The 25221-nt window shown below is 53.7% G+C and overlaps 8 protein-coding genes across 8 annotated transcripts; 2 read left to right on the forward strand and 6 right to left on the reverse strand.

Annotated features, from left to right (window-relative positions):
• Positions 1-68: 68 nt before the first annotated feature.
• CDEST_06341 (Putative E3 ubiquitin-protein ligase substrate receptor Mms22) lies at positions 69-7306 on the reverse strand. The gene is made up of 6 exons (XM_062922500.1): positions 2317-7306; positions 2085-2269; positions 1867-2034; positions 1677-1814; positions 1444-1624; positions 69-1394 (listed from the first exon to the last, which is right to left on the reverse strand). The coding sequence occupies exons 1-6, from the start codon at positions 7193-7195 to the stop codon at positions 193-195; spliced, it is 6753 nt and encodes a 2250-aa protein (XP_062778551.1). The 5' UTR covers positions 7196-7306; the 3' UTR covers positions 69-192.
• Positions 7307-7510: 204 nt separating this feature from the next.
• On the forward strand, positions 7511-8969 carry CDEST_06342 (uncharacterized protein). The gene is made up of 2 exons (XM_062922501.1): positions 7511-7738; positions 7812-8969. The coding sequence occupies exons 1-2, from the start codon at positions 7681-7683 to the stop codon at positions 7982-7984; spliced, it is 231 nt and encodes a 76-aa protein (XP_062778552.1). The 5' UTR covers positions 7511-7680; the 3' UTR covers positions 7985-8969.
• A 473-nt stretch (positions 8970-9442) lies between these two features.
• Positions 9443-12082, reverse strand: CDEST_06343 (Putative ATPase, F1/V1/A1 complex, alpha/beta subunit, nucleotide-binding domain, AAA+ ATPase). Its single transcript, XM_062922502.1, has 8 exons — positions 11818-12082; positions 11638-11749; positions 11413-11557; positions 11308-11329; positions 11142-11227; positions 11031-11073; positions 10459-10969; positions 9443-10267 (listed from the first exon to the last, which is right to left on the reverse strand). The coding sequence occupies exons 2-8, from the start codon at positions 11646-11648 to the stop codon at positions 9532-9534; spliced, it is 1554 nt and encodes a 517-aa protein (XP_062778553.1). The 5' UTR covers positions 11649-11749; positions 11818-12082; the 3' UTR covers positions 9443-9531.
• Positions 12083-12461: 379 nt separating this feature from the next.
• Positions 12462-14711, reverse strand: CDEST_06344 (Putative AAA+ ATPase domain, ATPase, AAA-type, core, Clp ATPase; the record flags this gene model as incomplete). The annotated part of the gene is made up of 4 exons (XM_062922503.1): positions 12462-13590; positions 13642-13819; positions 13880-14473; positions 14663-14711. 4 exons carry the CDS (start codon positions 14709-14711, stop codon positions 12501-12503), a joined length of 1911 nt encoding a protein of 636 aa, XP_062778554.1. The 3' UTR covers positions 12462-12500.
• Positions 14712-16116: 1405 nt separating this feature from the next.
• Positions 16117-19178, forward strand: CDEST_06345 (Putative glycoside hydrolase, family 13, glycosyl hydrolase, family 13, catalytic). The gene is made up of 9 exons (XM_062922504.1): positions 16117-16348; positions 16402-16709; positions 16768-16892; positions 16950-17049; positions 17101-17213; positions 17267-17958; positions 18011-18346; positions 18396-19026; positions 19078-19178. Exons 2-9 carry the CDS (start codon positions 16625-16627, stop codon positions 19114-19116), a joined length of 2121 nt encoding a protein of 706 aa, XP_062778555.1. The 5' UTR covers positions 16117-16348; positions 16402-16624; the 3' UTR covers positions 19117-19178.
• Positions 19179-19505: 327 nt separating this feature from the next.
• Positions 19506-20802, reverse strand: CDEST_06346 (Putative cytochrome c oxidase subunit IV family). The gene is made up of 3 exons (XM_062922505.1): positions 20404-20802; positions 19856-20049; positions 19506-19785 (listed from the first exon to the last, which is right to left on the reverse strand). The coding sequence occupies exons 1-3, from the start codon at positions 20633-20635 to the stop codon at positions 19699-19701; spliced, it is 513 nt and encodes a 170-aa protein (XP_062778556.1). The 5' UTR covers positions 20636-20802; the 3' UTR covers positions 19506-19698.
• Positions 20803-22120: 1318 nt separating this feature from the next.
• On the reverse strand, positions 22121-24579 carry CDEST_06347 (uncharacterized protein; the record flags this gene model as incomplete). The annotated part of the gene is made up of 2 exons (XM_062922506.1): positions 22121-23952; positions 24432-24579. 2 exons carry the CDS (start codon positions 24577-24579, stop codon positions 22121-22123), a joined length of 1980 nt encoding a protein of 659 aa, XP_062778557.1.
• A 65-nt stretch (positions 24580-24644) lies between these two features.
• Positions 24645-25053, reverse strand: CDEST_06348 (uncharacterized protein; the record flags this gene model as incomplete). The annotated part of the gene is made up of 1 exon (XM_062922507.1): positions 24645-25053. The coding sequence occupies one exon, from the start codon at positions 25051-25053 to the stop codon at positions 24676-24678; it is 378 nt and encodes a 125-aa protein (XP_062778558.1). The 3' UTR covers positions 24645-24675.
• Between the last annotated feature and the right edge of the window lie 168 nt (positions 25054-25221).

Raw genomic sequence — 25221 nt, forward strand, 5'->3', positions numbered from 1 at the left:
ATGCTCCGGGTAATTATCTCGGCCGGTTACAATACCTACTGAATCTTCGCACGAGGCTTCGGAGTAGTGTCCACTGTCAAGTGTTCATTTGGATTGATGCCTGCAGGCAATGATAACGAGCTATATGACAAGACGGCGCCCTCCACCAATTCCACAGGTCAGAGAAGTAACACTTATCTGAGAATGTTCTCCTCAGAAGACCAGGTCCTCTCCGTAGTCAAACAAGTCTCGATCATTAGGCGACCGCTTCACCCTTGTCCACCACTCATGCCAAGTCCTCAGTTGATCAAATAAACTTGTCGTCAGCCCCGGCATGGTCCACTGGGGTCTGAGGGAGCCTTGCCCGGATTGTGTCGAGGGTGTGCCGCGGTTGATCGCCGACACCGTCAAGAGCGGTCCTGTTGTGACCCAGTTCCTGCTGATGTCGTTGCTGATATGCTCAGACCAGGTCAGTACTGTGGTGTCTTGGACCCTGAAATCTTTGTTGTGAGCCTTCAGGTAGCGGAACAGCCTCGAGGGCGCCATGAAGGGTACGACGCCTTTGTCAAACTCAGCACCGATGTATTCCTGAGCGCCTTCGGCAAGCAGACTGAACCATTGCAGTCTCTCCATGACGTCGTCCCATCCCTTGACGGCTCTTGGCATCAGCGAGAAAGACTCGATGGATGGCTGAAAGGCATTGAGAAGCCAGGTAATTTTCCTGAGCACGTGAACATGCTCAACGCAAAGTGCCGGGTCCTTCACCGCCATGGCCCAGGCCAACATCGTCGTTACCAAGGCAGGGATGCAGGCGAAGCTGTCCTCGCTCACTTGATGAGCTATAGTTGACCCGGTCAATGCCAGCCTAAGAGCATCGCACAGTACGTCAAGCATTGCATAGGCCTCATGGCTGGACAGTGTGGCATGCAAAACTGCAGGGAGCATCTTCCCCAGGATGAATGACATGATGGCGTCGTGTTTTAAGGCCCCCTTCAGAAGGAGTACCTCGTTCGGCAGTCGATCTCGTTGAAGAGCCCCTTTGAAGTTGTTAAGGAAAAAGTGGAAGAGAGTGCTCGGGACTCTGCGATCGCCTTCCGCGAGCTTAAATCCATAGGACTGGATCAGGGCCGCTTGGAGTTGAGGATCCTGCATGGGCGGAGAGTACTCCTTGCTCACTTCCAGGAAGAATTTCTGCACAGGGCAGATGTCTGTGCCGTGGGCTTTGATTAGAGAAACGATACTTCGAACAAACTTGACATAGCTTGGATGCTCAGACGAGTCGGTTGCCATTGCTTGGACGTCGGTCCGCATTTGGTTCATGACGGCGTTGAGCACTCTCTCAAAGTCGGCACGCATGTTTCTCTTGGCGGCGGTATCCGCTGTTTGTAGTGACTGTCGCATCCAGGACACCGCATCTGAAAGTGTTAGTGATATCATATCCGATCAAAAACAGGGTGTACTTACGTTCGAAGGAATCACGGTTGGACAGGTAACCTGGATTGACAACTAGCCCTGCACTTTTGTCGGGAACAAAAGGATATCCCTGGCGCTGTAGCTGCTGCCCGAACTGGTTTTCAAACCTCAAGCAGTGGCTTGGCTGTACGATGATCAAGAGCCACAGCTGTAAGAGACTGGTTCCAATATCCTGGTTCATGTTAATTATGCTGGTGCGCCGCATATGGCTTTGCATCCCTCACCTCTAGGTTGATCACCGCTCCCTTCTGTGCAACCACAGAGAGAAACAGGGGAAGATACTGGCGCTGTTCCCAACTGAGCTTGTTTGGTACCTTGCCAAAAAGCCCGTACTTGGTAGGTTTAAAGACTTGCGAGAGCGCCTGCAATTAGTTAGCATGCTGCACTCCCCCCACAAGACCTCAATGTACTTGCCATCATAGTACAACGCACAAACAGCCCGACCATGCTGCCAGAAATAACAACAGCCTGCTCGACGCAAGACTTTGGCATCGACGAGGTACCAGGGTTTCCATGGGACTGATTTGACAATAGGCAGCGTGCCGTGGAGAGAAACACAGCGGCGAGTTCGCGATCCAGCATCTGAAACGGTTAAACCAACTATCAGGCAAAAGTGGAGGAAGTTAACCTACGAGGATGGCATCTTCCGACTCCAATGTCCTGGATGCCATACTGTCTTGGCTATCATCCGCCTCGTTGAAGACCGACTCAATCCGGCCAACAAGGTGTCCGATAGTCATCAAAGATGCCTGCAGAAGTGTGGACGGGAAGTCTGCTGGCAAGGTAGAGAAGTGCTGGAAGACTTGCTGTAGTTGATCTGCGCAAAGTCAGCTTGAAAATGTTGAATACGGCCTTGATACTTACAGGGGCTTGCAGCAAGCCTAGCCAGCTCCAAACTGCCCGCATGTTGAACGACGTCCATTGAAGACTTGACGGAGAACAGCATGATTTCCATGGTGGCAGCTTTGTTGGTAACCACGATGGAGTTCATCAACTCTTCGCTGACGTTGCTACTGGCATCCTTCGGCAAGGCCAAGAATTGTTGTTGAATATCCGCCGCGGCAGAGTTGTACTGATCCAGAAGCTGCCTGAAGACATTGGTCTGCCAGTTTGCCAATGGGGTGAACGAGGCCGCAGACTCTTCGTGCACAACAAATCGTGCTAGCTGATTCCACGCTCGCAAATTGACCAGGCAAGCTTCCTTGTGAGAGCTGGCAGGAATAACCAGCTTCTCTAAGTTGTGGATGCCAGGGCGAAGGTCAGGTGGCGCTGCCCAGAACAGCGTACAGAGAAGATCGTGATGGTTCCTGAGGGCGGCCAAATCATGCTGGTAGACGTCCTGCTCCTTGGAGTATTGTCGGTCATGGTTCGGGAGCGTACGAGCGACCAAGTTTCGAATATCGTTGACCAGGCCCTTCTGCCTCAACCTCTTGATGGCCAGTGCTACAAGCTTGAGGAAAATGTGGAAGCATCGATCCTCAGGCTCGACCCGGAGTGATGGGTTGAGGTGGAGGTTGTCCAAGAACCGGGCCGAGCGGAATGCTTCTTCGTTGCGCAAGTGGGATAAGCTCTGCGAACCGAAAAAATCGAAGATAGTGCCAATGATGCCGCTGCACTTCTGCCAACCCCACTGATCAACCAAATAATGACATCTGGATACCATTGCTCGGCAGTAGTCGTTAAAGCTGGGGGGTTGGCGAGAATTGTCCCTATACAGCTGAAAGACGCGCTTCAGCATCTGCTGGGGCAGATTCCATCCTTCCATGGGGACCTGGTGTCTCCTGTCGCTCACGATAACGCCGGTGTGGTCAAACTCGGTCAGTGGCAAGAGCGTAAACATGTTCTTCCAAAGTCGTTCGAATTCCTGTGCATTGACTCCGCGGACGATGCTTGGTTGAAGCATACGCGAATACGCAACATCCCAGAAAGTCATCCTTGGTATCCGAAGGCCTTCTAGGACCTTCATCAAGAGTACCCAAGCGTGCGGTACGCCTTTTTCAGAGCGAATACCACGCTCACGGTACCTCAACGTTTGAAGATCGTCGTAAAGATGTGTCACATCATCCAGTCCAATATCGAGCAGGACCTGAGTCGTGGCTTCCGTGGCTTTCCTAAGAACGGCCTCCGTGGCAAAGCTATATGTCACCAAAGACTGTGTCTTCTGGCAAAGACGAACAGCCGATGAGAGTATGAGGACCAGTTTCGATAGGACATCGACAAGCTCTGTACGCTGGCGCAAGTCAAGACCATTCTCCGAGTCCAGGCGAACCAGAAACGCCTGGGTTACATCGGAGAGGCGCGTGACAAAGGAACACGCATCAGAATCGTTAGTGAAGTTCATGGCTTTTTGAACGTAGTCAAGAACGAATCGTGCGGCCTCTTTGGCGTTGAAGCCAACTCCTGTTGATGTCGTCGGCTTGAGAATTTGATCAAGAATCCCGTCCATCAGAATGCCAAATTCGGAAGAAACTTGCTCGGTCCAAGCGTCCCAGCGAAGAACCAGCTCGCCCAGATTGAAGGATATCCGAGGACGAGGATGCCATACTTTCTCTGGAAATTGGTCATCCACGGCTGACTTGACCCGGCCGCTGCCGATGAGTGTTGTCTCGTGAAAGAATACCCCGCGATCAAGGGGGAATGTCTCGAAGTGCTGTGTGTAGTGTGTGCCAAAGGGACCAAGCCCGAGAAGTTGGTTGTCGTTGGAGACGGATTTGGGGGACTCGAATAGGGTCAACGGCTCCGTGGTCGGCAGCGGGTCATCTGCGTGACGGAAGTGGGCAGCAGCAACGTTGATCCGGATCGGCTGAACAGACTTCCTGGGACGCTTCGGACGGGGCTTTGGGATGACTGGTGGCTCAGGGGAAGAGATTCTAGTAGCAAAGCTATGCCCCGAAACAACCGAACATACATCGTCCATGAAGGAGTCCACATACGCGCTTTTTGAGGACAGAGACTGCGTCTGACCACGCCGGAAAAGGACATCAAGAGCACGTTTCTTTGCATGGAATCCGATTCTCCCCGGCTGCTCAGTCAGGTCTGTTTCAAGCTGCGCCGGTCGGTTTGCTGTCTCTTGAGTGCGGTGACTTGTAGTCGAATGGCTCCGTGACATTTGGCGTGCCTGGGCACGTGCTTTAGGCAAGGCTGTCGAAGGTGCTGAGCCCTCACGACGATGTTGATCAGCGTGCGTATCAGCCCGGGTCTTAGGCAAAGACACCGCGCCGCGAGAAAAGACGTTCGGGGGCAGCTGGATAAGCGGCCGTCTCCCCACCGATTGGGTCTGGCTTTTGCTCTGCAACCCCCGACGAGGTTGTATTCTGCCTCCCTTCCACTTTTGTAGCACCGTACCGGCATCAACGTTGTCTCTTCGCGTGGCAAGACGTATCGTTTTGTTCGTAGGGCTGGTTCGTCCAAGGTGACGCTTGTTCTGAGCCGTTCGGGCTGCGACCTTAAGAAAGTTCGGCGCGTCTGGTTCAATAACATCCAAGATGCTCAACCTTGGCGGTGTTTTCGCATTGTCAGCAGACCGAGAGTAGACTGATGTCGATCCAAGACTCTCCGCCCAAGGATTAATACGTGAGCCTTGTGAATATCTTTTGGCCGTTTTGGCAGATCTTCCCAGTTTCTTGGGCTGATTACCCAGCGCCGTGCAGTTCCTTTTCTGTCGTTTGTCGGGTTGTTGAAAGTCTTTCAAACTCAACTGGCGCTTTCGACTTGGAAGCATGGGGTCAACTTGGTCATCTTCGACAACAGACCCACTTCCATCAGCATCGATGATTTCAGCTACAGAGCTTTCGGAAGGTAAAGGAGCTTGGACAGTAGAAGCACGACGCGTAGGCGTCGGTGCCGGCGCATCATCATCATCATCGTCGTCCGAGTCGTCAAAGATGAAAGCTGCCGCTGTGTTTGATGCCGAACGACCAATTCGCCGAACCGCAACACCCCGTCTATGTGTCTTCTCGGGTGAAATATCGTGCCGCTGATGTTGAGTAGACTTGGGTCGGTTTGCTTGTTGATCGAGCCTGAGCCAGGATGCCGGAAGAACTCCTCGCATTCTTCGTCCGACATTTTTGACGACCTCTGCACCGGCCTCCGACTCGTTTCCGGACATGTCCACACCCCGGTGCCCAGGGTCATCACCCTCTTCAGCTTCGGATTCATCCTCCATGGTCAGGTCGAACACTGACGGATGTGCGCCAACGGAATGATGTCTCTCGGATTTCTCCGAGGGTCTCATATTGCCGTTTGTGGTAGGCTGGTTGTCGTCCTCTTCGGCAAAGGGGTCTGGAGGGTCGCTCACCTGCGGCGACGCTATGGGCTCTGTCGGTGGATTGATGGTGTTGTCTTGTATCTGTGGTGACGAAGACGGGGAAGACAACAAGCCATAGATCTCATCATATTGCCGGAACGCCGGACGCGATGGTGACTGCATGCCTGGTATTGTCTGCTTTACCACTTTCGATTTGGATGCGACATGTCTTCCAGGCCGACGTTTCTTCGCCGTTCGGTTCAAAACTAGGTTGCGGTGGATCTCGTCGAGGGAAGGCAGGTCATCGTTACCGGAGAGACTCGTGTTGTCGGTTTCTCCTTGACTGGGTTGGCTGCTCGGCCCGCCACGCTGCTTGGGAGATGAAGTCCGTAACGGGGACGGAGATGGAGACAGTGACAAGCCCCGCAGGGGCTCAGAGCTCGGTGGCTCATCCATACCATTGGTTTGGCTCTCGTCGGTAGTTTCGTTTGGCGCATCTACTGTCATCCCCTGGCTGTCGTCCTCAAAGTCCCTTTCCCCAGAGTCATCATCGCCTGTTCTCTGTCGTCTAGGGGCCGGCTCTGTGGGCATTTTGACTGGTCGAATGCCATGTGACTTAAGGGCTTTACTGTACTGAGCGTTCTCAATAAGGTAGGGGTGTTCTTGAATGGGCTTTCTCGGCCTGAACGACCGTTCATACCGCACCGCAACCTGTCTTGCCATCTCTTCGTCTCTACTGGAGCTTGTCTCCAGTAGTGCGGGGGGCCGCTGCTGAGCCCTCGCCCGGTTCAGCACTGGAATATCCACGGAAAAGACTGAACGAGCGTTGTTGGAAGATCTTGCTGGAGAGATGGCGCCAACATTGTGCCGCGCAACTAATCCTAAGACTTCGTCCTCCTGACTAGAGCTTGCGTCCCGCTGCGTGGCTAGCTGTTTTTGCTGGCTTTGCTGGCTCTTTGATTGGCTCTGCGTTGGAGAAGCAGCCTGGGACCTCGTGAGCGGGGCAAGGCTCTTATCATCGTTCTCGGCCGGGAATTCGGGTTGGGGAGCTGTGATCTTGACATAGCTAGTCGATATGCTATCGTCACCAGCTAAAGGATCGGGAGAGTCGTCGCGGTCGGTGGTCAGATACACCTGTCTGGTCCTAGCAGGAGGAGGAGCTGCTTGAGTTTCTGGCTGTTCCAAGTCGAAGGGGTCTTCCAGCTCGTCTATATCTGGCAGCGAAGACAGCGGCGAAGAGGGCGGCTCATCGTCGAAAGACCGAGCGATGCCATGTCTCCAGTCTGCCGATCCATACTTCGCAGATGTGGATGCATGCGTTCCTTGTGAAGACTCAGGGACGTCCCATATGCTCTCTCGAGTGTCTTTCGTTTGCGAGGGTTTGGTAGAGCCGTTCGAGGGAAGTTTGGGGTTCGGGGGCGACTCTAAATCCTGGCTATCGAAGTCGAACTCGTCGTCCGAATCTGGGACCTCGCCCAGTTCTTTCCAGTTTGCCATAGCATACACCGTTCATCATAAGCAGCTAAACATCGTTAAACATGACGGAGAAGGTTTTGAAAAGGATTGGTGGCCAAAGGTTTTGGCTTCGTCGTTTGATACGGAAGGACGTGGCGCACTACCTAACAGGAGGGCCTCGAGGCTTGTGCGTCGTTTGCCTACCTTTATTGAAGTAAACGCGTCGGGGCAGTTGCTGAACGCGTCTTGGTGGGGCACGCGCCCGTAGCGGGCGGCGAGCCACTTTACGTCGGTTGGCGCAGTATTATACTGTGCGCACTGGCCCGGCCGGACCCGGAATTTTTGGAGACGGGCCGAGAGCTCCAGCTCAGTCGCATCTACGCAACTTCGCATTTTCCAACTCTGATTGCATCACAATCGCTTTATACACCGTCACTTGCCACCTGCGGTCTACTAAGTAGCAGTGTCGAGTGTTGGTTACATCTTACTATCGCTTGAGACATTTTAGGCTGTGCGCTATCTCCAAGATGAGCTTGCGGAACATTCTACCCATCGTCATAGCTGTCGTGACCGGTGTCGGTATCTGTATGCAGTATTCCGACCTTGCGACTCGAGCAGAGGTTGCTTCTCACGATGCCGATGTCGCTGACTTTTCTAGCCACTTATACCTTGAAGCCCGGTCTAGAAGAGCAGAAGAGACTGCGCGAATCAAAGGAGGGACTTCCAGAGACCTTTCGTCCCAGCGAAACAAGAAACAACGAGGCGCAACCTCCGAACCAAACGATGCGCGAACCTGGCACCGATTCGAATGGATCCTCCCGAAGTACTTGAGGTATTTAGGAGAATAAATTGTAATCAGGAAACACCTACCAAGCCATTACGAAGGTTCTTCGAAGGTAGTGAAGGAAAATGGCGACGACAGCTATCCAGACACAATCGCAGATACACTATAGGATGGAACGCCTCCAATAGAAGATGGCCGGGGAAAACGCTGCATGCGAGACTGGGGTTATGGAACCTGTTAAGAAGAGCTTTGCTTCAGGTGACTTGGTGTTGTACTGGAGGTGCTGAAGATACTTTGCTCGAGACCGAGAGCTCCCGTCGAACATGGCGGCATGCACAAGGTGTGCTGACAGACAGAAGGCATGCTGTCGGACAGAAAGCGAGCTGTCGGATAGAAGGCGTCTTGTCAGACAGAATGTGTGCTGTCGGATAGAAAGCGTGCTGTCCGATAGAAGGCGTGTTGTCAGACAGAAGGTGTACTGTCAGACAGAAGGCGTGCTGCAAGATGGAAGGCGCGTTGAGACTCAACTAAAGATTAGTCTGAGAGTCTGCAATATGTAATCCAAGGATCTCCATTTGTATGCGATTTCTTCGGACGGTACAGAGCTTGCAAAGGATTAGACGAAAGTTTGGCAGACGCTCGGCTGGTGACGACACAGCCTGGTCTAACTGCACCGTGATGTCAGGACCGACATGGCCTCTTAAGAGCGCGGTCGCTGTCCTTGAGGTCTTCAGAATCAGACCCACTTGCGTCTTTAACCTTAGGTGTATGAAGTACACCCAGTTCACTTTGGGATTTAATACAGAGATATGGCTGGCATTTATGCGAGACGGACAAACGACATGTAGGGAGCGTGGTTTGACACCCTGAAAATATTCAAAAGTTGGCTAAAGGGAACTGACGATGTATTCCCGCAGCCCATTGTTGTTTTTGGCCATTATGTTGGAAGTCAGGACAACTCTAGAGAAACTGCCTCCCGCATTTTGTATCAAGATAAGTGCCCTTCGAGACATCTTTGCCCTAGCGAAACCGAAGAATAGCAGCAAGGGAGTCTAGATAACAAAGGGACGAGTCAGACTCAGGAGACCTCTCTCTTTAGTCTTATCCATAGTAGCAGTGCGGCTTGTTTTTTGTTCAATCATAACCCGCTGTTCTTCCTCAATGCCTGACACGGTCATCACCTGCCATCGATACCATACGAGGAGCTTAGACTCGAGCGAGCAACCCTGGTGTGGTAGGAGGGCCTCGGCAATGTAAGAATCAAAACAGCTCATTTCCCGGGCTCTCATCTAGCATCATGGGCCGCAGGACTTGGGCTAGCCGTAGGCTTGGCTTAGTCAACTACGTATGGAAAGCTAAGCTAACATCACATGTGCAAAGGAGCATGACATCACCAGCGAAAGGGACGAAACGGTATGAAGAAATAAGGAGATTCTCTCAACTACAAGAGGAATTAAGTAGATTTCTTGGTACACAGCTCACAAAAGAGACTTGAATTGAGCTAAGAAACCTCCCCGTTCCATCGTTCCTCTTCTATACACAGGCTCAACGCCCCGGCCCCTCGACGTGATTTGGTATTTGCGTCGCGAGTCGTTTAGTTCTTCTCCAGATCCGCAAGAATCTTCTCACCCTTCTCCTTGGCCGAGGCGAAGTCACCAACCATGTAGAAGGCACCCTCGGGAAGGTTGTCACCCTCACCGCTCAGGATGGCCTTGAAGGAGTTGATCGTCTCCTTCAGGTCAACGAGCTTACCCTCGATACCAGTGAAAACCTGGGCAACCGTGAAGGGCTGGGACAGGAAACGCTGGATCTTACGGGCACGCTCGACGGTGAGCTTGTCAGCCTCGGAAAGTTCGTCCATACCCAGAATGGCAATGATGTCCTGGAGAGACTTGTACTCCTGAAGAATCTGCTGGACGCGGGTGGCAGTATCGTAGTGGTCCTGGCCGACAATACGGGGGTCCAGCATGCGAGACTTGGAGTCGAGGGGGTCGACGGCGGGGTAGATACCCAACTCGGAGATACCACGGGACAAGACAGTGGTGGCGTCCAAGTGAGCGAAGGTGGTGGCGGGGGCAGGGTCAGTCAAATCGTCAGCAGGGACGTAGACGGCCTGGACGGAAGTAATGGATCCCTTCTTGGTAGTGGTAATGCGCTCCTGCATACCACCCATGTCGATGGCGAGGGTGGGCTGGTAACCGACGGCGGACGGGATACGGCCCAAAAGAGCGGACACCTCGGAACCGGCCTGCGTGAAACGGAAAATGTTGTCGATGAAGAGCAACACATCCTGGCCCTCAACGTCTCTGAAATATTCTGCTATGGTGAGGCTTTTTGAGAAGCAAATGTTAGTTCAAGATGATAATTGGGATTGAAAACGATGTGATGAGAATAGACCAGATGAAAAACAAGCTCGAAGACGTTGGGTTAGAGGGCCGACGCCAGCTGGTTGATCCGTTTTTTTTTGGTGGCGGGAAAGAACGGGACTAAGAAACTTGGAGGAAGGAACCACACAACTTACCCGGTAAGAGCAACACGGGCACGGGCACCGGGGGGCTCGTTCATCTGACCGAAGACCAAGGCGACCTTGGACTCGCCGTCAAGCTGGATGACGGAAGTCTCCTGCATCTCGTGGTACAGATCGTTACCCTCACGGGTACGCTCACCGACACCAGTGAAGACGGAGTAACCACCGTGGGCCTTGGCGATGTTGTTGATCAACTCCTGAATGAAGACGGTCTTGCCGACACCGGCACCACCGAAGAGACCAATCTTTCCACCACGAGCGTAGGGGGCGAGCAGATCGACGACCTTGATACCGGTGACCAGAACCTCGGCGGTGGTGGACTGGTCGATGAACGCGGGGGGCTCGGTGTGAATGGGGAGTCTCTTCTCGGTCTTGATAGGGCCACGCTCGTCAATGGGGTCACCAGTGACGTTGATGATACGGCCCAGAGTCTCGGGACCGACGGGGATGGTGATGGGGGCACCAGTGTCGGTGGCGGCGCGGCCACGGACGAGACCTTCGGTACCTGGGAAGGCGTGAGCACAAGCTCGGGTGAAAAAAAAACTTTTTCTAGCGGGAGTACGAACCGTCCATGGCAATGCAGCGGACGACATTCTCACCCAAGTGTTGCTGTTGATTCATGTTAGATGAAACCAGACTTTTCGGGTTGATATTTTCGTGGCACTTCGGGTACGTACCGCGACCTCAAGAACCAGCTTCTGGTCGTTGTTTGTCGTCTCGAGGGCGTTCAGAATGGCAGGGAGCTTGGCGGTGTCGAACTTGACTGTATCCATGTGTTAGTATTGATGATCCGGCGATGAAGTCGAACCCCATGAAGGGTTTTTTTTCTCGGTGTCTACTAACCGTCGACGACGGCACCAATGACCTGCAGGTTTGTTGTTGTCAGTTACCGGCTTCACCCTCGCCTCGGGCCAGTGGGAGGAAGGGATGCGCGATGCCATCACTTACCTGGTAGATCTTTCCATCACCGACACCGGCAGTGCTGGCGAATCTGCTGGAGGCAGGGAGTCTGAAGGTAGAAGGTCTGATGGCGCGACGGGAAGCGGTCGCCGCGAAGGAAGGGCGAGCCGCCCGGGCGAAGGAGGAAATGCCGCTGCGAAAGGTCGGTTAGCTCAATTGGGCCCAATTGAACACAAGACGGTTCAAGAATTCCAACAGGCAGTTGGTACCAACCTCTTGAACATCTTGACAGATGAATAAGGGCGACTTCGGATGGGAGTGGAGAGGTGATGGTTGAGAGTTGGAGGAGGACTTAGGAGGAACAGTGAGCAGTTTTGCTCGGAATCTACGCTTCGTCGGTTAGAGCTTTGCTCGGGGGTATCACGTGATCGGAAATCGAGTAGGAAAAATTACCTCGTTGCGCTAGTCTCGATTCGGTTGACCTCCTCCCTCCGGGATGCACCGGGTCCACGTTCGGGTTCAATTGGAGGCTGGGAGCTTCACTCAGGAAATGAATGGAAACTTTTTTTTTGGCCTGGCTCGAACCGCCAAAACATGCCTGAAATAATTAGAAGACACCACTTGGTGTGGGGACTGCGGGTGAATCTTTGGATCTTGTGGCCTTTCCCAGGTTTCCAGGCATTGAAGACGCTAGCTGGGCGAAAAGAAGCCCCGGCGGTGCTCTCAGTGCCTACGTGTCCCCGATCCCCCGGGTGACGAAATCCGCCTCCTAACTGGAGTTGAGACCCCTTCAAGTCTGCCTGCATGCACGTCTTAGTCCCCCGTTCCGTCTCTCCGAAAGTCGCCATGTCCGAGCCGAGGTGCCTCCGCCGACCGACATTTAAGCGCGTCGCTCACGGGTGTTCGAGACGACACCAAGTAAACAAGTGTTCCGCGATCGCAGTTGTAAGTCAGCTCGGAGTTTGCAATCATATATTCATAGCAAAGAATACGCTTCAAAAATTATGTTTCACATCAGCCCAGCGTGGTTGTTAACATTTCAACATGTGTCATCATTGACGCCCTACTCCGTTAATACCATAGCAGTAGATGCGCACAAAGTAGGTTATGGCAGCATTATACTAAAGCAAGCGTCTTCAAGCGCCGCTCTGGCCGGCCTCTCGGTACTGCTCAAAGGTGACGTCGGGGATGCGAGCGCTTTGCTCAGCGTCCTCGTCCGCCATCTTTCGCTCCAACTCCAAGCGGCCATCCTTGCCCCAGTATCCGGCCTTCTCAATGCCTTTCACGCAGCCCTCGGTGATCAAGACATACGGCATAGGCGCGTCAAAGATTGGCTCCGCGAGGACACGTTCCATTTCCATCTTAAGGCCGCGAGCTCCAGTCTCGGCTTTGGCAGCTCGTTCGGCAATGGAAAACAATGCTTTCTTGGTAAAATGCAAGCGGGAAGGGTAGGTTTCGAACAATGCGGTGTACTGCGCAACTAGCGAGTTTCGTGGCTCTGTCAGGATCCGGTAGAGATCACTCAGGGACAACGGGCTCAAAGCACAGATGTTGTGCACTCGGCCAATCAACTCAGGGATGAACCCGAAGGCTTGGAGATCGACCGGCGTTGTCAAGTCCAATGGGGTGTACGTTGTTGCGGGCGCTTCCGGGTCAACATGCGGCAGATGCGAAAACAACTGACGCGGTAGATCGTGATGGTTGCCGGAAAGGCTCTGCTTGCCTCGTAGTTCTGAGCCAAAGCCCATCGACGGCTTCGAAACTCTCCGCACGACAACTTTGTCGAGACCAACAAAGGCGCCGCAGAAGACGAACAGGATGTTCGTGGTATCGATGGTGTATTGGTCGACCTTCCCCTGCGGCGGAGTGGACTGCGGGGCCGACGTCGAGCTCGATGACGTGTAGTTGGTAGTGATGGGCGGTGTTGATCGCGAAGACCGGTTGTCTTTGACGTTAATGGTCACCTTGGAACCCTCGACGAGCTTCAGTAGGGCTTGCTGGACACCTTCTCCGCCAACATCCCGGCCGTTCATGCTTTCCCTCTTGGCCAGCTTGTCGAACTCATCCAGAACGATGATGCCGTGTTCGGTTGCTTTGATGTCGTAGTTGGACTCGATCAACAGCCTCTCTACGCATGCCTCCACATCCTGCCCGATATAACCGGCTTGTGTAAAGGAGTTACAATCGGATATCGTGAACGGCACGTTGAGCTTCTTGCTCAAAGTTCTGGCGAGCGTTAGACTTGTTTACTGGCCTGATTCCCTGGGATCTGCTTACTCTAGGATGTACGTCTTTCCGACGCCGGTAGGGCCGATGAGTAGCAAGTTACTCTTGTCAATCTTGACCTGCGGAGGCGTCGCGGGTTCTTCGGACAGGTAAGAGCCGTCAAAGCCGGTGGAAGAACTATAGCCCTCATCCAGGTGCTGTGCAGATTCAGCGTGACCAGGAAACTCATCTTGTGGCCATTCATCATCAGCTGGGAAGCGCTGGAAGGCAGAGTAACGATCTCGCTGACCTTGGGCAGGATGGATTTCACGTCTCTCGAGGATGTCTCTGTCCCGGGCATATCGCTGTCTCTCAGCCTTCTCCCTCTGGACCTTCTCCTCTTGATCCTGATGCCTCCTCCTCCGCAGACCCTGATAATGATTGAAGATTGTGGAGCATATCGTCTTCTTCGCTCGGTCCTGCCCGACAACATAGTCATCGACCCGCTTCTTCAGGTCCCGAGGGTAAAACTGAGGGACGCCGAAGCTGTTCTTGTTGAACATGGGACCTCGGCCAGCATCAGAAGCGGGATCATAGCTACTCGTGAAGCCAGAGTTGAAGTCTTGTGTTTGTCTCGGTGGGATTCGAGCGAAGGAGGAAACGGAGAAGGTGCGCCTGGCGCTTGCGAGCACTAAGCAGCGAGCGCAGGTGTAGGCCTGGGGCCTAGAGGGTAGGGCCATGGTGAAGGGTGGCCGACGAAGAGACCATAGCATGAAATGGATATCGAAACGAACTCGTCCGCAGCCAAAGTGTGCCGTCTGTCTGGGATCTGGAAAGCGACGGTGGTGGTAATGATGATGGGTAGTCCGGTGACCGGAGGTGATGGGATGCCGCGAGAGTGTGGCTGGTACGATAAGCAGGCCGGATAAGGAACTTTGGCCAGAGCTATCAGCGGCAGAGTAGACAGATGCGGGGTTGAGAAGCTGGAGCTCCAGCGCAGCAGCGCTTAGGAGCGGCTAAGATTGGAGAAAGCTATCCTGTAACATCTGCTATCAGCTCGGCCTTCAAGCCATGTTCCCCAGACTGCGACTACTCGTCCCAAAGTCAATCCAAATGCACGGAGGTCTGTCAGATCTTGTCATGTCTACCTACCTGGGTAGCTAGACAACTAGGGTAGCTGGCATGCACCCAATTACACACACGGTCCTATATTGATTTGCATGGCCAAAGTACTCTGTAGAGCTAGCACCCTTGGTGTGATTGGAGATTGAGAAATTGTCACACAGTCTGCTAGTGCAGCGCTTGCTCCGTGACGGACTAATTCATGCCAGATAGCTTCCGCTCTTCCTTGTTATATGCCGAGGCGCCCCCCCTCCCCCTAAGACTAGGAAGCGAAGAGCCGAAACGACCAGGAACAAGAGATTTGGACATCAATGATAGCTATTTCCGGCTCAAGGCTTGAGGCTCGAGGCGCACGGCAACTGACACCACGAGACAAAGAGGATCGTGATAAGGTGGCCTCTGTCCGCTGCAACGGCCCCGACGCGTCCTCGAAGTTCAACGTGTTTTCGGTCCGAGTGATTCTTCTGGACCTCGCATATTCCAGCTTCAGGTCGATTTGCACAATTATACTTATCGGTCAGTTCATCGTGTGCTTGACACGCGCTGGTATTGATCCACCCCCAGAGTTCATGTTAGCAGTAACAGCTCCACCACGGTGCGTCCGTCGGGCAAGGGATGCAAATCTCACCTGGTCCACGACGTATCTGTGATGGCATTTGGCCACGATAACGACAAGTCGGTCCCACTACGCCGGTGTTGTATGCTCCGACTGGTCTCCCGCCATGTTCATCAATCCTCTTCTGACTGGTTCACTGGTGGTACGACATGGCACTCGGTACCCATTTTTTTCTCAGCGTAGGTAGCATGGTGAAAAGCAGGCAAGCCGGTGAGCGGCAGCGGGCTACCTAGCACCCGAGAACACGAGGGTACCTTTAGGAGATGGCGGCCCATGGAGTTTGATCATTCATTCCCCTTGAGTTGTTATGATTCGCTTGATGCATCTGTTGTTGAGACGCAGGCATCGTAATATTTCCAAGAAGGTGGAGGGGTGGCAGTGGCAGCAGCACATTTTTTTTCTTCCCACGTTCCTACGTTACCTACCTTAGCGCCCTGGCGGTCCCGATGCTGCAGCAATTCTCGTTGAATTAGTCGCGTCAGACCAACCAACAAGAGGGGAGGGGGGCTGGGCCGGACTGGACTGACAGACCACTGAAAAGCTGCTGTATGAATTGGCAATGAGAGGGAGACAAGCTGCAACTCGAGAGCTGTGTTGCCCCACGACGTCATACCATGCAATCCGTCCACGATTACACCTTGCGCGCTCCCTCCGCTTCCATCACTTGCGTCCCATAAGGTGGAGGGAAGGTTAAGCCCATCCCATCCTGTCACCCCCAAGCTCATCCTGGGCAGTGGGGGAGGTTAATCAGGCAATTGTACTACAATATCTGCCTACCTACGCCAGAGCCAGAGATACATAGATATCGCCTTCTGGAGCCTCTTCGTTTCCCAACTTCCCCCTCCACATTGATTGATGCCCGCTTGCTGTCTTTGCAAGAATCCAACGTCTGATCGAGATTTACAGGCTCGCCCATTCTTGAAGAGATTGCCACCAATCTGCGTATTCCTTGCTTAGCTCCAGACCCCTACCGATCTACGTTAGGAAAGGCGTATAATCCCCGTTTAGCTGAGGTAGGTACCTAGGTAGCTCTGCCGTCACGTACGTAGCTCTCTCCTCCCACCTTGCCTCGCCTCAACATTTTGCGCGGGGAGCTTCCATTGCTTCCAATTCACCTCCCTTTCCTCCTCTTTCTTCACTTCTCTCTACCTCACTTCTCGCCTTACCGTACCCTGCATATAACCTTTGGACGACACCTGACGTGCTGCGTCTGCCCTAGGTATTCTAGATCGAAACCAATCCAGACCACTGCGGCTCTGCCCCGCACTCTCAACTCCAACCTGCAACAATCTTGATCATCAATCGTCATCGTCCAACATGACTTCTGTCGAGAAATCGTCCAACTCAATCGCCCTGAATGGGCCTAGTGGTGCTGCAGACGGCTTCCCTACTGATGGCACTGGTGAACACTCCTCCATGTCCTCCCCACCTGGCAAGAATCATTGACTGATTTATACCAGGCGTGGTAAAGCTTGATCCTTGGCTGTCGCCATTCCAGGATTCCCTCAAGAGACGGTATGCACGCACCCAAGATTGGATTCAGAAGATCAATGAGACCGAGGGTGGCCTCGACAAGTTCTCCAAGGTATAAAGACTATCATTGATGTCCTCTCGGAATCTTAAGCTAAGCAGGCCTTGACAGGGCACCTCGCTCTTCGGATTCAATGTCGACCGGGACAACAACATTATCTACAGGGAATGGGCTCCCAACGCTACCCAAGCCTTCCTGACTGGCGACTTCAGTTAGTCCTACCCACGCAGCGATTGAATTCCTGCTAATACAGTTCCAACAGACAACTGGGACAGAAACTCCCATGAAATGAAGAAGAACAATTATGGTGTATTTGAGATCACTCTCCCGGCCGTCAATGGTCAGGCTGCGATCCCCCATAACTCCAAAGTCAAGGTAGGTTCAAATCCGAGATCCCGCTGGCAAGACTTGAGTTGACCATGAAGCAGATTTCCCTACAACTCCCCAGCGGCGAACGCGTCGACCGCCTGCCCGCGTGGATCAAGTATGTGACGCAAGACTTGTCTGTCTCACCCGCGTACGATGCTCGTTTCTGGAATCCGCCTGCGTCCAAAAAGTACGAGTTCAAGCACCCGAGACCACAAAAGCCTCGAAGCGCCCGCGTGTACGAGGCTCATGTGGGAATCTCGTCGCCCGAGTTGCGAGTTGCGACGTACAAGGAGTTTACGAAAAACATGCTGCCCAGAATCAGAGACCTCGGATATAACGTCATTCAGCTTATGGCTGTGATGGAGCACGCATACTATGCCAGCTTTGGTTACCAGATCAACAACTTTTTCGCTGCAAGCAGTCGTTACGGACCCCCGGAGGACCTCAAGGAGCTGGTCGATACAGCCCACAGCATGGGAATCACTATGCTTCTGGATGTTGTTCATAGTCACGCCTCCAAGAATGTACTGGACGGTATCAACGAGTTTGATGGTACAGACCATCAATATTTCCATGAGGGAGTACGGGGTCGCCATCAGCTGTGGGATAGCAGACTCTTCAACTACGGCCATCACGAAGTTATGAGGTTTTTGCTCAGTAACTTGCGGTTCTGGATGGACGAATACCACTTTGATGGTTTCCGTTTCGATGGTGTGACAAGCATGCTGTATCTGCACCACGGTATTGGAACGTAAGTCTCGCTCCTACGGCAACGTTGCAGGCTTGGATGCTGACGGGGACAGTGGTTTTTCTGGAGGCTATCACGAGTACTTTGGCTCCGACGCCGACGAAGAAGCCATTGCGTATCTGATGATCGCCAACGAGTTGCTGCACTCGCTGTACCCAGAGGTCATTACAATTGCCGAGGATGTATCTGGCATGCCAGCTCTATGCCTGCCGCTCTCTCTGGGAGGTCTTGGTTTTGATTACCGTCTGGCCATGGCCGTTCCCGACATGTGGATTAAAATCCTCAAGGAAAAGAAGGACGAAGACTGGGATATTGGCAATATCTGCTTCACTCTGACGAACCGCAGGCATGGCGAAAAGACCATTGCGTATGCAGAAAGTCACGACCAGGCGTAAGTACTTGCCCTTCGAGGCAAAACAAACACTAGCTAACAGAATTAGGCTTGTGGGCGACAAGACACTCATGTTCCATCTTTGCGATGCCGAGATGTACACAAATATGTCTACCTTGACTCCATTGACGCCGGTCATTGACCGGGGCATGGCTCTTCACAAGATGATCCGCCTCCTGACCCACAGCCTCGGCGGTGAAGGATATCTCAACTTCGAGGGCAACGAGTTTGGCCATCCGGAATGGCTCGACTTCCCCCGTGAAGGAAACCAGAACTCGTTCTGGTATGCTCGTCGCCAGCTCAATCTCACTGACGACAAGCTGCTTCGCTACCAATTTCTCAACAGCTTCGACCGCGCCATGAACACCACGGAAGCCAAGTACGGGTGGCTGGCAGCGCCGCAAGCGTACATCTCGCTCAAGAATGAGAACGACAAGGTCATCGTCTTCGAGAGGGCAGGTGTTGTCTTCATCTTCAACTTCCACCCCACCGAGAGCTTTACGGATTACAGAATCGGCATCGAGGTGCCTGGTTCGTACAAGGTCATCCTCAACACTGACTCCAAGGACTTTGGAGGCCACGCCCGTGTTGATGAGGGCACTCGTTTCTTCACTACCCCCATGGAGTGGAACAACCGGAAGAACTGGACTCACGTTTACATTCCAAGCCGATCTGCCCTGGTAAGTTTTCCTGCATAACTAATGCCAATTTCAAAGCTAATCAATTTGTAGGTCCTTGGGTTAGAGTCTTCCGTGTCTCAACACTCTTGATTTTGGAAGTGGAGGGTTTGTATGGATACAGAATTGTGAAGAATCACAGAGGAGGAGGAGGAGGAGGAGGAGGCAAACCAGACACACTTTAACAAGCTGCTCCAAAGTGCTGTCATGACAAAAAGCATGTCATTTTAGAACCAATTTCAATAGATCTATCACCTGCTCGGATAAATGCAGCCGTCAAGGCGGACACTACACTGAATGATATCTGTGACGCGGCATACAAAGTAGGCATATCAAGACACTGGTCACCTGACAGCAAAGCAGGAAGACGACTTGCTGTTCAGCACTAGTCACCAATAGGGCGCATAAAGGATCATGCATCACACAGTTCCATGCTACATGACATCGGCACAGGCGAAGGTGGTCATCGGTAGAAGTGAAGAAACAAAAGGAAAGATGCTTGGAATTCAGCTCTTTTAATACAGTATTTACACCAAGCAGATGGTTGTCCTCGAGTCACGTCGCAAGCCCCCCAGCCCATGCCAGCTCTACTAGTAGTCCTTTTATACATGGGCAAACTGCCATGGTCGAATTGTGATTGTGATTCTAAGAGACGATAGGGAAGGAGGATATCGATTAGTTGGCCTTGGGAGGAGACTGGACCATGCCCTTGCCGGAGTAGCCCTCGGAGGAGAGACCAGTGATGGGGTCGGAATTTTGGTTCTGGAGAGGGTAAAGTTAGCTATGGATCCGACACAGCATGTCGGAAGCGGCGGGTGCGCCGACAACATACCTTGAGGAACTCGTTGGAAGCCTCCTGGTATTCCTTGGTCATGGTGTCGGGGGCAGGGCCGGCGAAGAGGCGGACGGTGGCGAAGATGGCCAAGCTGGCAGCGACGGAGGCGGCAACACCCCAGAAGACGCGGGTACCCTCACCAGCGGGGGTGCCGGCGCGGGGACCGTGGGGACCAAAAGCAATCCAGTAGGCTGTTTTGAGTCAATTTGCGTTAGTTTTCATCGTCAATCTCCTGTCTTTGGCTTTCTGTGGTATGATGCAATGCATATGCACCAGGGATGGGTTGGGTGGCTGTCAATTGGCGTTGCAATCCAGCTGAGTCGGGCTTCCAAAACAATGGCAGCTTAGTTATATAGGACCCCAAATCCCCCGTAGCTGTTGAGAAGGCTCAATTGACGAGGTGGGAGCGAGAGAGGTGTCGTCGTGCTTTCGAGATAGCTTCCCTAAAGCACCTCCTCCCTTCCCATCTCCCTCCCTTTCCTATCTCCTTCCGGAGCATCGGACCACCTCCCTCTTTCGAACGAACGGAAAATGAAGTTACGCACCGGCCTTCTTCTCCTGAAGAGTCAGCTCCGCCCAGGGGCCCTTCATGCGGTCCCTCAACGCCATCCAAAGCTCGGCCTGCTCCTGGAGGGGCATGCCCTCCCATCTCTTCTCGATGTTGGCGAGTGTCGGGTTAGAGATGGCGTGGGTGGTGGCGGCGCGGCGGATGACGGTGGTCTGCTGGGCGGCGCGCAGGCCGGCACGGGCCAGGGAAACGGTCGGGGTTCGCAACATTGTGTGGTTTTCGGTCGTGGTTTTGTCTGGGGGAGTCGAAAATCGCTAAAGGGACGGTTCGAGAGAGCGGAGGGAGCTCAATTGAGGTGACGTCGGGGGGGTTGGTTGCGGTTCGTTCGAAATGGGCCGTCGAAAGGGAAGAGAGGGTTTTTTTGGCTACCTAGAAGTTCCGGGCAATCGTATGATTGGAATTTCGATTGCAATACGCCGGCTGCGACTGGGTAGGCATAGGGTCACGTGACTTAATATCTGGCCTGTGCGTTCCTCATCCCGGGTTGGAATCGCCTAGAGAGCGCTACACCTCGGTCTTTGAAGCCTGAGCCTTGCGGAAACCAGCCATAGCTCTCTGCCCCTCCCTTCTGTAGCAAAGTGCGTTCGGTTGTCGGCTCATTTCAAAGACCGCCGTTGGCCGACTGCCATTGAGACGAATTGCTATCGGAACACGCCAGCGCGGTAGGCTGTTTGCATCGTTGCTTCTTACATCGTTGTAAAAACCCTCTCCTGGTTCTGCACTTTCGCTTTCCATGTTGATCCGTTGGCATATTAACAACGATGATGGCAAGCAAGCGAGAGCGACAAAAAGAAGGAGGGTTACTTATAGTTCTTAGCAGCCATAGCTGATTGCTATCCGTTCAGATGTCAGGTTGTCTTCACCTTTAGAGATCGTTTTCATATTCAGTAGTGGACACGTCAGCCCCCATCTGCGCAGCTGGATCTCAGATCCATCGGAACCGACACAATTCAGGTATTGTTGGCCCCTGGCCGAACTTCGCTCGATGACAGGCTCATTTGTTCATTGCTGTATTGCCTGTAATACAACACAAAAAGAACACAAAAAGAAAAGGAGAGAGGAGAAAAACCACACCAACCCGTCGAGCTCAATCGCAGAATTCAGCTTAGCAACCAAAGTGAACAGGTTATCAAGTCGGTATTTCCAGCATATGGCGACACCCAGATATCTCATTTAACATCCCTATCAAGCCACTCGATTTACCTTTTTGCTACGAAGTCAGCTTGCTGCTAGTTAACTTCTTCCGCCTAGCACAACACAAGTGAGCCCAGAAAACCATCATACCCAGAGCCTCGCCTCAGTCAGCCGTCACAAGATGACCAAGAAAGTCCGTTCAATGTTCTCTGGTGGCCACAATGGGACCACACGTCTCCCTCTCTATTGTAAAAAGAAGTCAATTTGAGAGGTGAAATCACTAGAACAGCTGTACACAAACGGCAGGCAGCATGACAAGTGAACTGGGTTTCATTACCATTGCAAGCCGCCATTACGACTATACTCTCTACTGCATCACATGGGTATCAGTGTCGCAACAACTTTCCCGTCTTACATAGCCTCTTGGTCATAGACCATCATATAGGCCTTTGTCATCCTTCGTCCTGACAGGTATCTGAGGTGGGAGGCCTCCGGTCTACTAGACTTCGTAAGACTTATTATATCCCTTTTATCGTAATCATGGTGGTTCACAAGCGAGCCTAGGCGACGGCTGTATCCTTCCCGTTTACTGGAGTGTTGTTGTTCCCACTTGCCGGGGCGGCCGAGGCAGGAGGATGGTGTTGTCCGATACCGAGGACTCTCTGCAGGCTCTTCCTGATGCCTTTCCCGCCACTCTCATCTTGGTTCTCTGTCTTCTCGCCCCTGCCCAAGAAACCAAGACTCATTCTACGAGTGGCATTCTGGCCCTGGCCTTCCGCCGCCGACTTCTTCCTCCGCCGCACTGCCACGATGCCGGGCTCGGCGGCCGAGGGCTTCGGAGGCCACTCGCCGTCCCGCTTCCAGCCCACCACGCAAGCCCGTATCATATCTGACAGGTTGACGGGGCACGATGGCGTAAGGGCGTGCACTATCACCTTCTCGTATAGCGACATGTACACTGAGGGAGTGATGGAAGCGCGCATTGGGTTGCCCGGCGGGAGGAGTGGCGCGGAAATAGGGACGATGGTCTCTATGGGGTATGTCGTCGACGTGAGAGACGCGGCCGATTTCTGGGATTCCTTGGACTTCTGGGCCGTGAGCTCCTTGGACGGGTCCTTGGAGAGCTCGGAAGTGTCCGAGACGGCGGCCGAGGCCTCGTTGCTGGGCCGCTGCTGCAGGGAATGGGCAGGCGAGGATGGCGAGGCTGGGCCCGAGGGATGGGAAAATGAGCCGCGGAAGAACAGGCGACGAGGGGAGAGGGGGGAGAATGTTTGCGTAGGGGAGACGGGCTTGGTGCGCACGCGCACTGTCCTGGCGCCTGTCCAGGCATTGCGCCTTGCCTCGAAGCAGGCCAGGCCTTCATTCCATGCTATCTCCTCGCGGACGGCCCGCCTCCTCCGCGCACGCTTGTCCGCTACAGATGCTTTTACGGCGGCGCCGATCGCGTCGGGGTTGTCGAAGCGGAACGGGGAGAGTGACACGGGAGGGTCCTCGTCGGACAAGTCAGACACCCATTCCAGTCGAGGCTTAAAGCGCGCCAGGTCCTCCGAGACAGTGCTGTATACCGATTCCGCGTCGCTGTCGTCTCCCTCTTCTTCTTCTTCTTCTTCTTCCTCTCCATCCTCTTCGCTTTCCATTGCCTCGATGTCCTCATCTTGTGACGACGCTGTCACTATCGCCTCTGCTAGGAGATCGGAGGTTGGTTGTTGAGCCTCTTCTACGCCTTCTGCTTGGGATGCTGTCGTATCGGTTGCGGGCGCTGCATCGCCGTTCTGTGGGGGAGAGGCGACGGGGGGCCAAACAAACTCCCAGTCGTTGCGAACCTTGGCGGCAAGGTACTTCTTGACAGCCTCCTTCTGTTTGACCTTGTCCTTGCTGAGCAGGTCAGGATCATAATCGGGCAGGTCCAGGGCTAGAGGCTGCTGGGACATTGACAGACGGAACTTGGATAGCGGCGAGCGTGGGGACTTGTAGATCTCTGAGAACAGCATCTTGGAGGTCGAGGGGGAGGGGTGTGGGATTGTCTTTGGCGGGGGGTTGGCCGACGGCGCAAGAGGCGAGGGAGAAACGGCAGGAGTAGGCATGGGAGGCGACTTGAGAGGGGGCGGCTCGGTGGGTGTCTTTATACGACGTGCAATTGAAGCCTCGGGCAGGGCAGCCGGGGCTGTATTGGCCAAAGCTGGAGTAGCAGCGGGAGGCGTAGGCGTAGACGAAGGCGTCGCAGTGGCCGTCGCGTGCGGGGTGGGCAGGTGCGGGTGCGGGTGCGGGTGCGGATGAACGTGATGGAGCTGGAGCGCGCCCGTGTCTCGATCTGGGACTGGGTCTGGGACGGTGACTGGGATTGGGACTGGGACTGGGGTGGTGGCCGCGGCCGCGGGTGGCCTGATGGTAGCTTCCAAGGGGGCTGGACTGTCAGTTTCTAAATCCTGTCGTGCAAGAGGTTTGCACTGGGTGGTGTTTTTGTGCAACGCAACGTCCATCCGTCATGCAATGTGCATTGGAGGGGCCCAGGTCGGGAGCGATATGGGTGATATGGGTACAGTACAGAGAAGGGGGAGGATGCTTGTGTAGTCTTAGTGCGTGCCACTTCCAGGCATCGTATAATGGAGCGGCGACGGGCAGGCCAAGACGGTCCAGAACCTTTCTTTTCCCTTCCCCTCCTTGCCCTTTCTGTGTTGGGAGCAAATGGAAAGATTGAGTATGGATGGAGGAGGAGAGAAGGGGAGGGGAGGGAAACGCCAGACTGCAATTGGTACTCGGGCTGAAGTACGTATGGAAGGCGGCGCGACAAGAGAGGTCTAGGGGAGGAGAGGAGGCAAAAGTGACAAAGCAAGCTCGGCTTAGCGTCTTGTATTCCCCTCGTCGACTCACCTCGATCAAATGGAGGAGCGGTGACCTCGTCGCCGGGGGTATTAGGAGATGCAGCAGCAAGGGAAGGGTGATCTTGTTGGCCGAGCACAGGAACGATGGCCGTAGATGCTACTGCTGGGGGGGCGTCAACCGGCGAATGTAACGCCATGGCTTTATGAGGGGGACAAGAGGCGAGTCGTGCGCGGCCTAGGTGTTGGTGATCGAGCAACCTAAAAAGCGACGAGGATGTGAGAGGATGAGGAGGTCAAGGGTCCATCCAGCAACTTGCAAGGCATGAAGTTCGAGGACAAAAAACCCCGAAGGCAATCCCGACTCTATTTTCTGCGACTCGCACTAGCATTGTAGTTGGGGCACAGAGCGGGTTCAAGCCGCCAGGCCCATTAACCCCCTCCAAAGCAACAACAAAAAAAAAAAAAAAAAGAGGAAGGAAAAAAGGCTGGATGGGTGGGTGTGGGTGGGTTCCTTCCCAGAAACCACAGTTCGCCAATGTCACTCGCAGTCGGAATGTGCCCTCTCGGCGGCTGCGCATGGGTATATACCCTGTCAATGGACACCACCTCTGAGGAGTCAGTTGAACAACATGATGATGATTGATCTTACGCCTGATTGTTTGACATGCCATGCTTCAATGGCAAGACCTGTTCGTCTTCGGTGCCCCCGCCGGAGGTTCATCCTGGTTTTTGTAGTTTGAAGGAACATGCTTCTTCTGTACTTGAGACCAGCTGAGAGCTAGAAGCCTGTCAACTACCTGCGGGGGTTTGTTGGTCGTCTTGCGTCTTGCACAGACAAC

This window comes from Colletotrichum destructivum, chromosome 4 (genome assembly GCF_034447905.1).
Source record: "Colletotrichum destructivum chromosome 4, complete sequence".
Classification (NCBI taxonomy): Eukaryota; Fungi; Ascomycota; class Sordariomycetes; order Glomerellales; family Glomerellaceae; genus Colletotrichum; species Colletotrichum destructivum.

What these genes read in the sequence shown, in the direction of transcription:
- CDEST_06342 (XM_062922501.1), top strand. Translation starts at nt 7,681, where the DNA reads ATGAGCTTGCGGAACATTCTACCCATCGTCATAGCTGTCGTGACCGGT. An exon ending in CGTGACCGGTGTCGGTATCT is followed by an intron (nt 7,739 to 7,811) that starts GTATGCAGTATT and finishes TGACTTTTCTAG; the next exon opens with CCACTTATACCTTGAAGCCC.
- CDEST_06346 (XM_062922505.1), bottom strand. Translation starts at nt 20,635, where the DNA reads ATGTTGCGAACCCCGACCGTTTCCCTGGCCCGTGCCGGCCTGCGCGCC. An exon ending in TCTTCAGGAGAAGAAGGCCG is followed by an intron (nt 20,050 to 20,403) that starts GTGCGTAACTTC and finishes GACTCAAAACAG; the next exon opens with CCTACTGGATTGCTTTTGGT. An exon ending in CTTCCAACGAGTTCCTCAAG is followed by an intron (nt 19,786 to 19,855) that starts GTATGTTGTCGG and finishes TACCCTCTCCAG; the next exon opens with AACCAAAATTCCGACCCCAT.
- CDEST_06345 (XM_062922504.1), top strand. Translation starts at nt 16,625, where the DNA reads ATGACTTCTGTCGAGAAATCGTCCAACTCAATCGCCCTGAATGGGCCT. An exon ending in CTTCCTGACTGGCGACTTCA is followed by an intron (nt 17,050 to 17,100) that starts GTTAGTCCTACC and finishes CAGTTCCAACAG; the next exon opens with ACAACTGGGACAGAAACTCC. An exon ending in GCAGAAAGTCACGACCAGGC is followed by an intron (nt 18,347 to 18,395) that starts GTAAGTACTTGC and finishes TAACAGAATTAG; the next exon opens with GCTTGTGGGCGACAAGACAC.
- CDEST_06343 (XM_062922502.1), bottom strand. An exon ending in CATTGGTGCCGTCGTCGACG is followed by an intron (nt 11,228 to 11,307) that starts GTTAGTAGACAC and finishes ACATGGATACAG; the next exon opens with TCAAGTTCGACACCGCCAAG. An exon ending in CCGCTGCATTGCCATGGACG is followed by an intron (nt 10,970 to 11,030) that starts GTTCGTACTCCC and finishes ACGCCTTCCCAG; the next exon opens with GTACCGAAGGTCTCGTCCGT.
- CDEST_06341 (XM_062922500.1), bottom strand. Translation starts at nt 7,195, where the DNA reads ATGGCAAACTGGAAAGAACTGGGCGAGGTCCCAGATTCGGACGACGAG. An exon ending in GAGCGGTGATCAACCTAGAG is followed by an intron (nt 1,625 to 1,676) that starts GTGAGGGATGCA and finishes AACATGAACCAG; the next exon opens with GATATTGGAACCAGTCTCTT. An exon ending in CAACCGTGATTCCTTCGAAC is followed by an intron (nt 1,395 to 1,443) that starts GTAAGTACACCC and finishes TAACACTTTCAG; the next exon opens with ATGCGGTGTCCTGGATGCGA.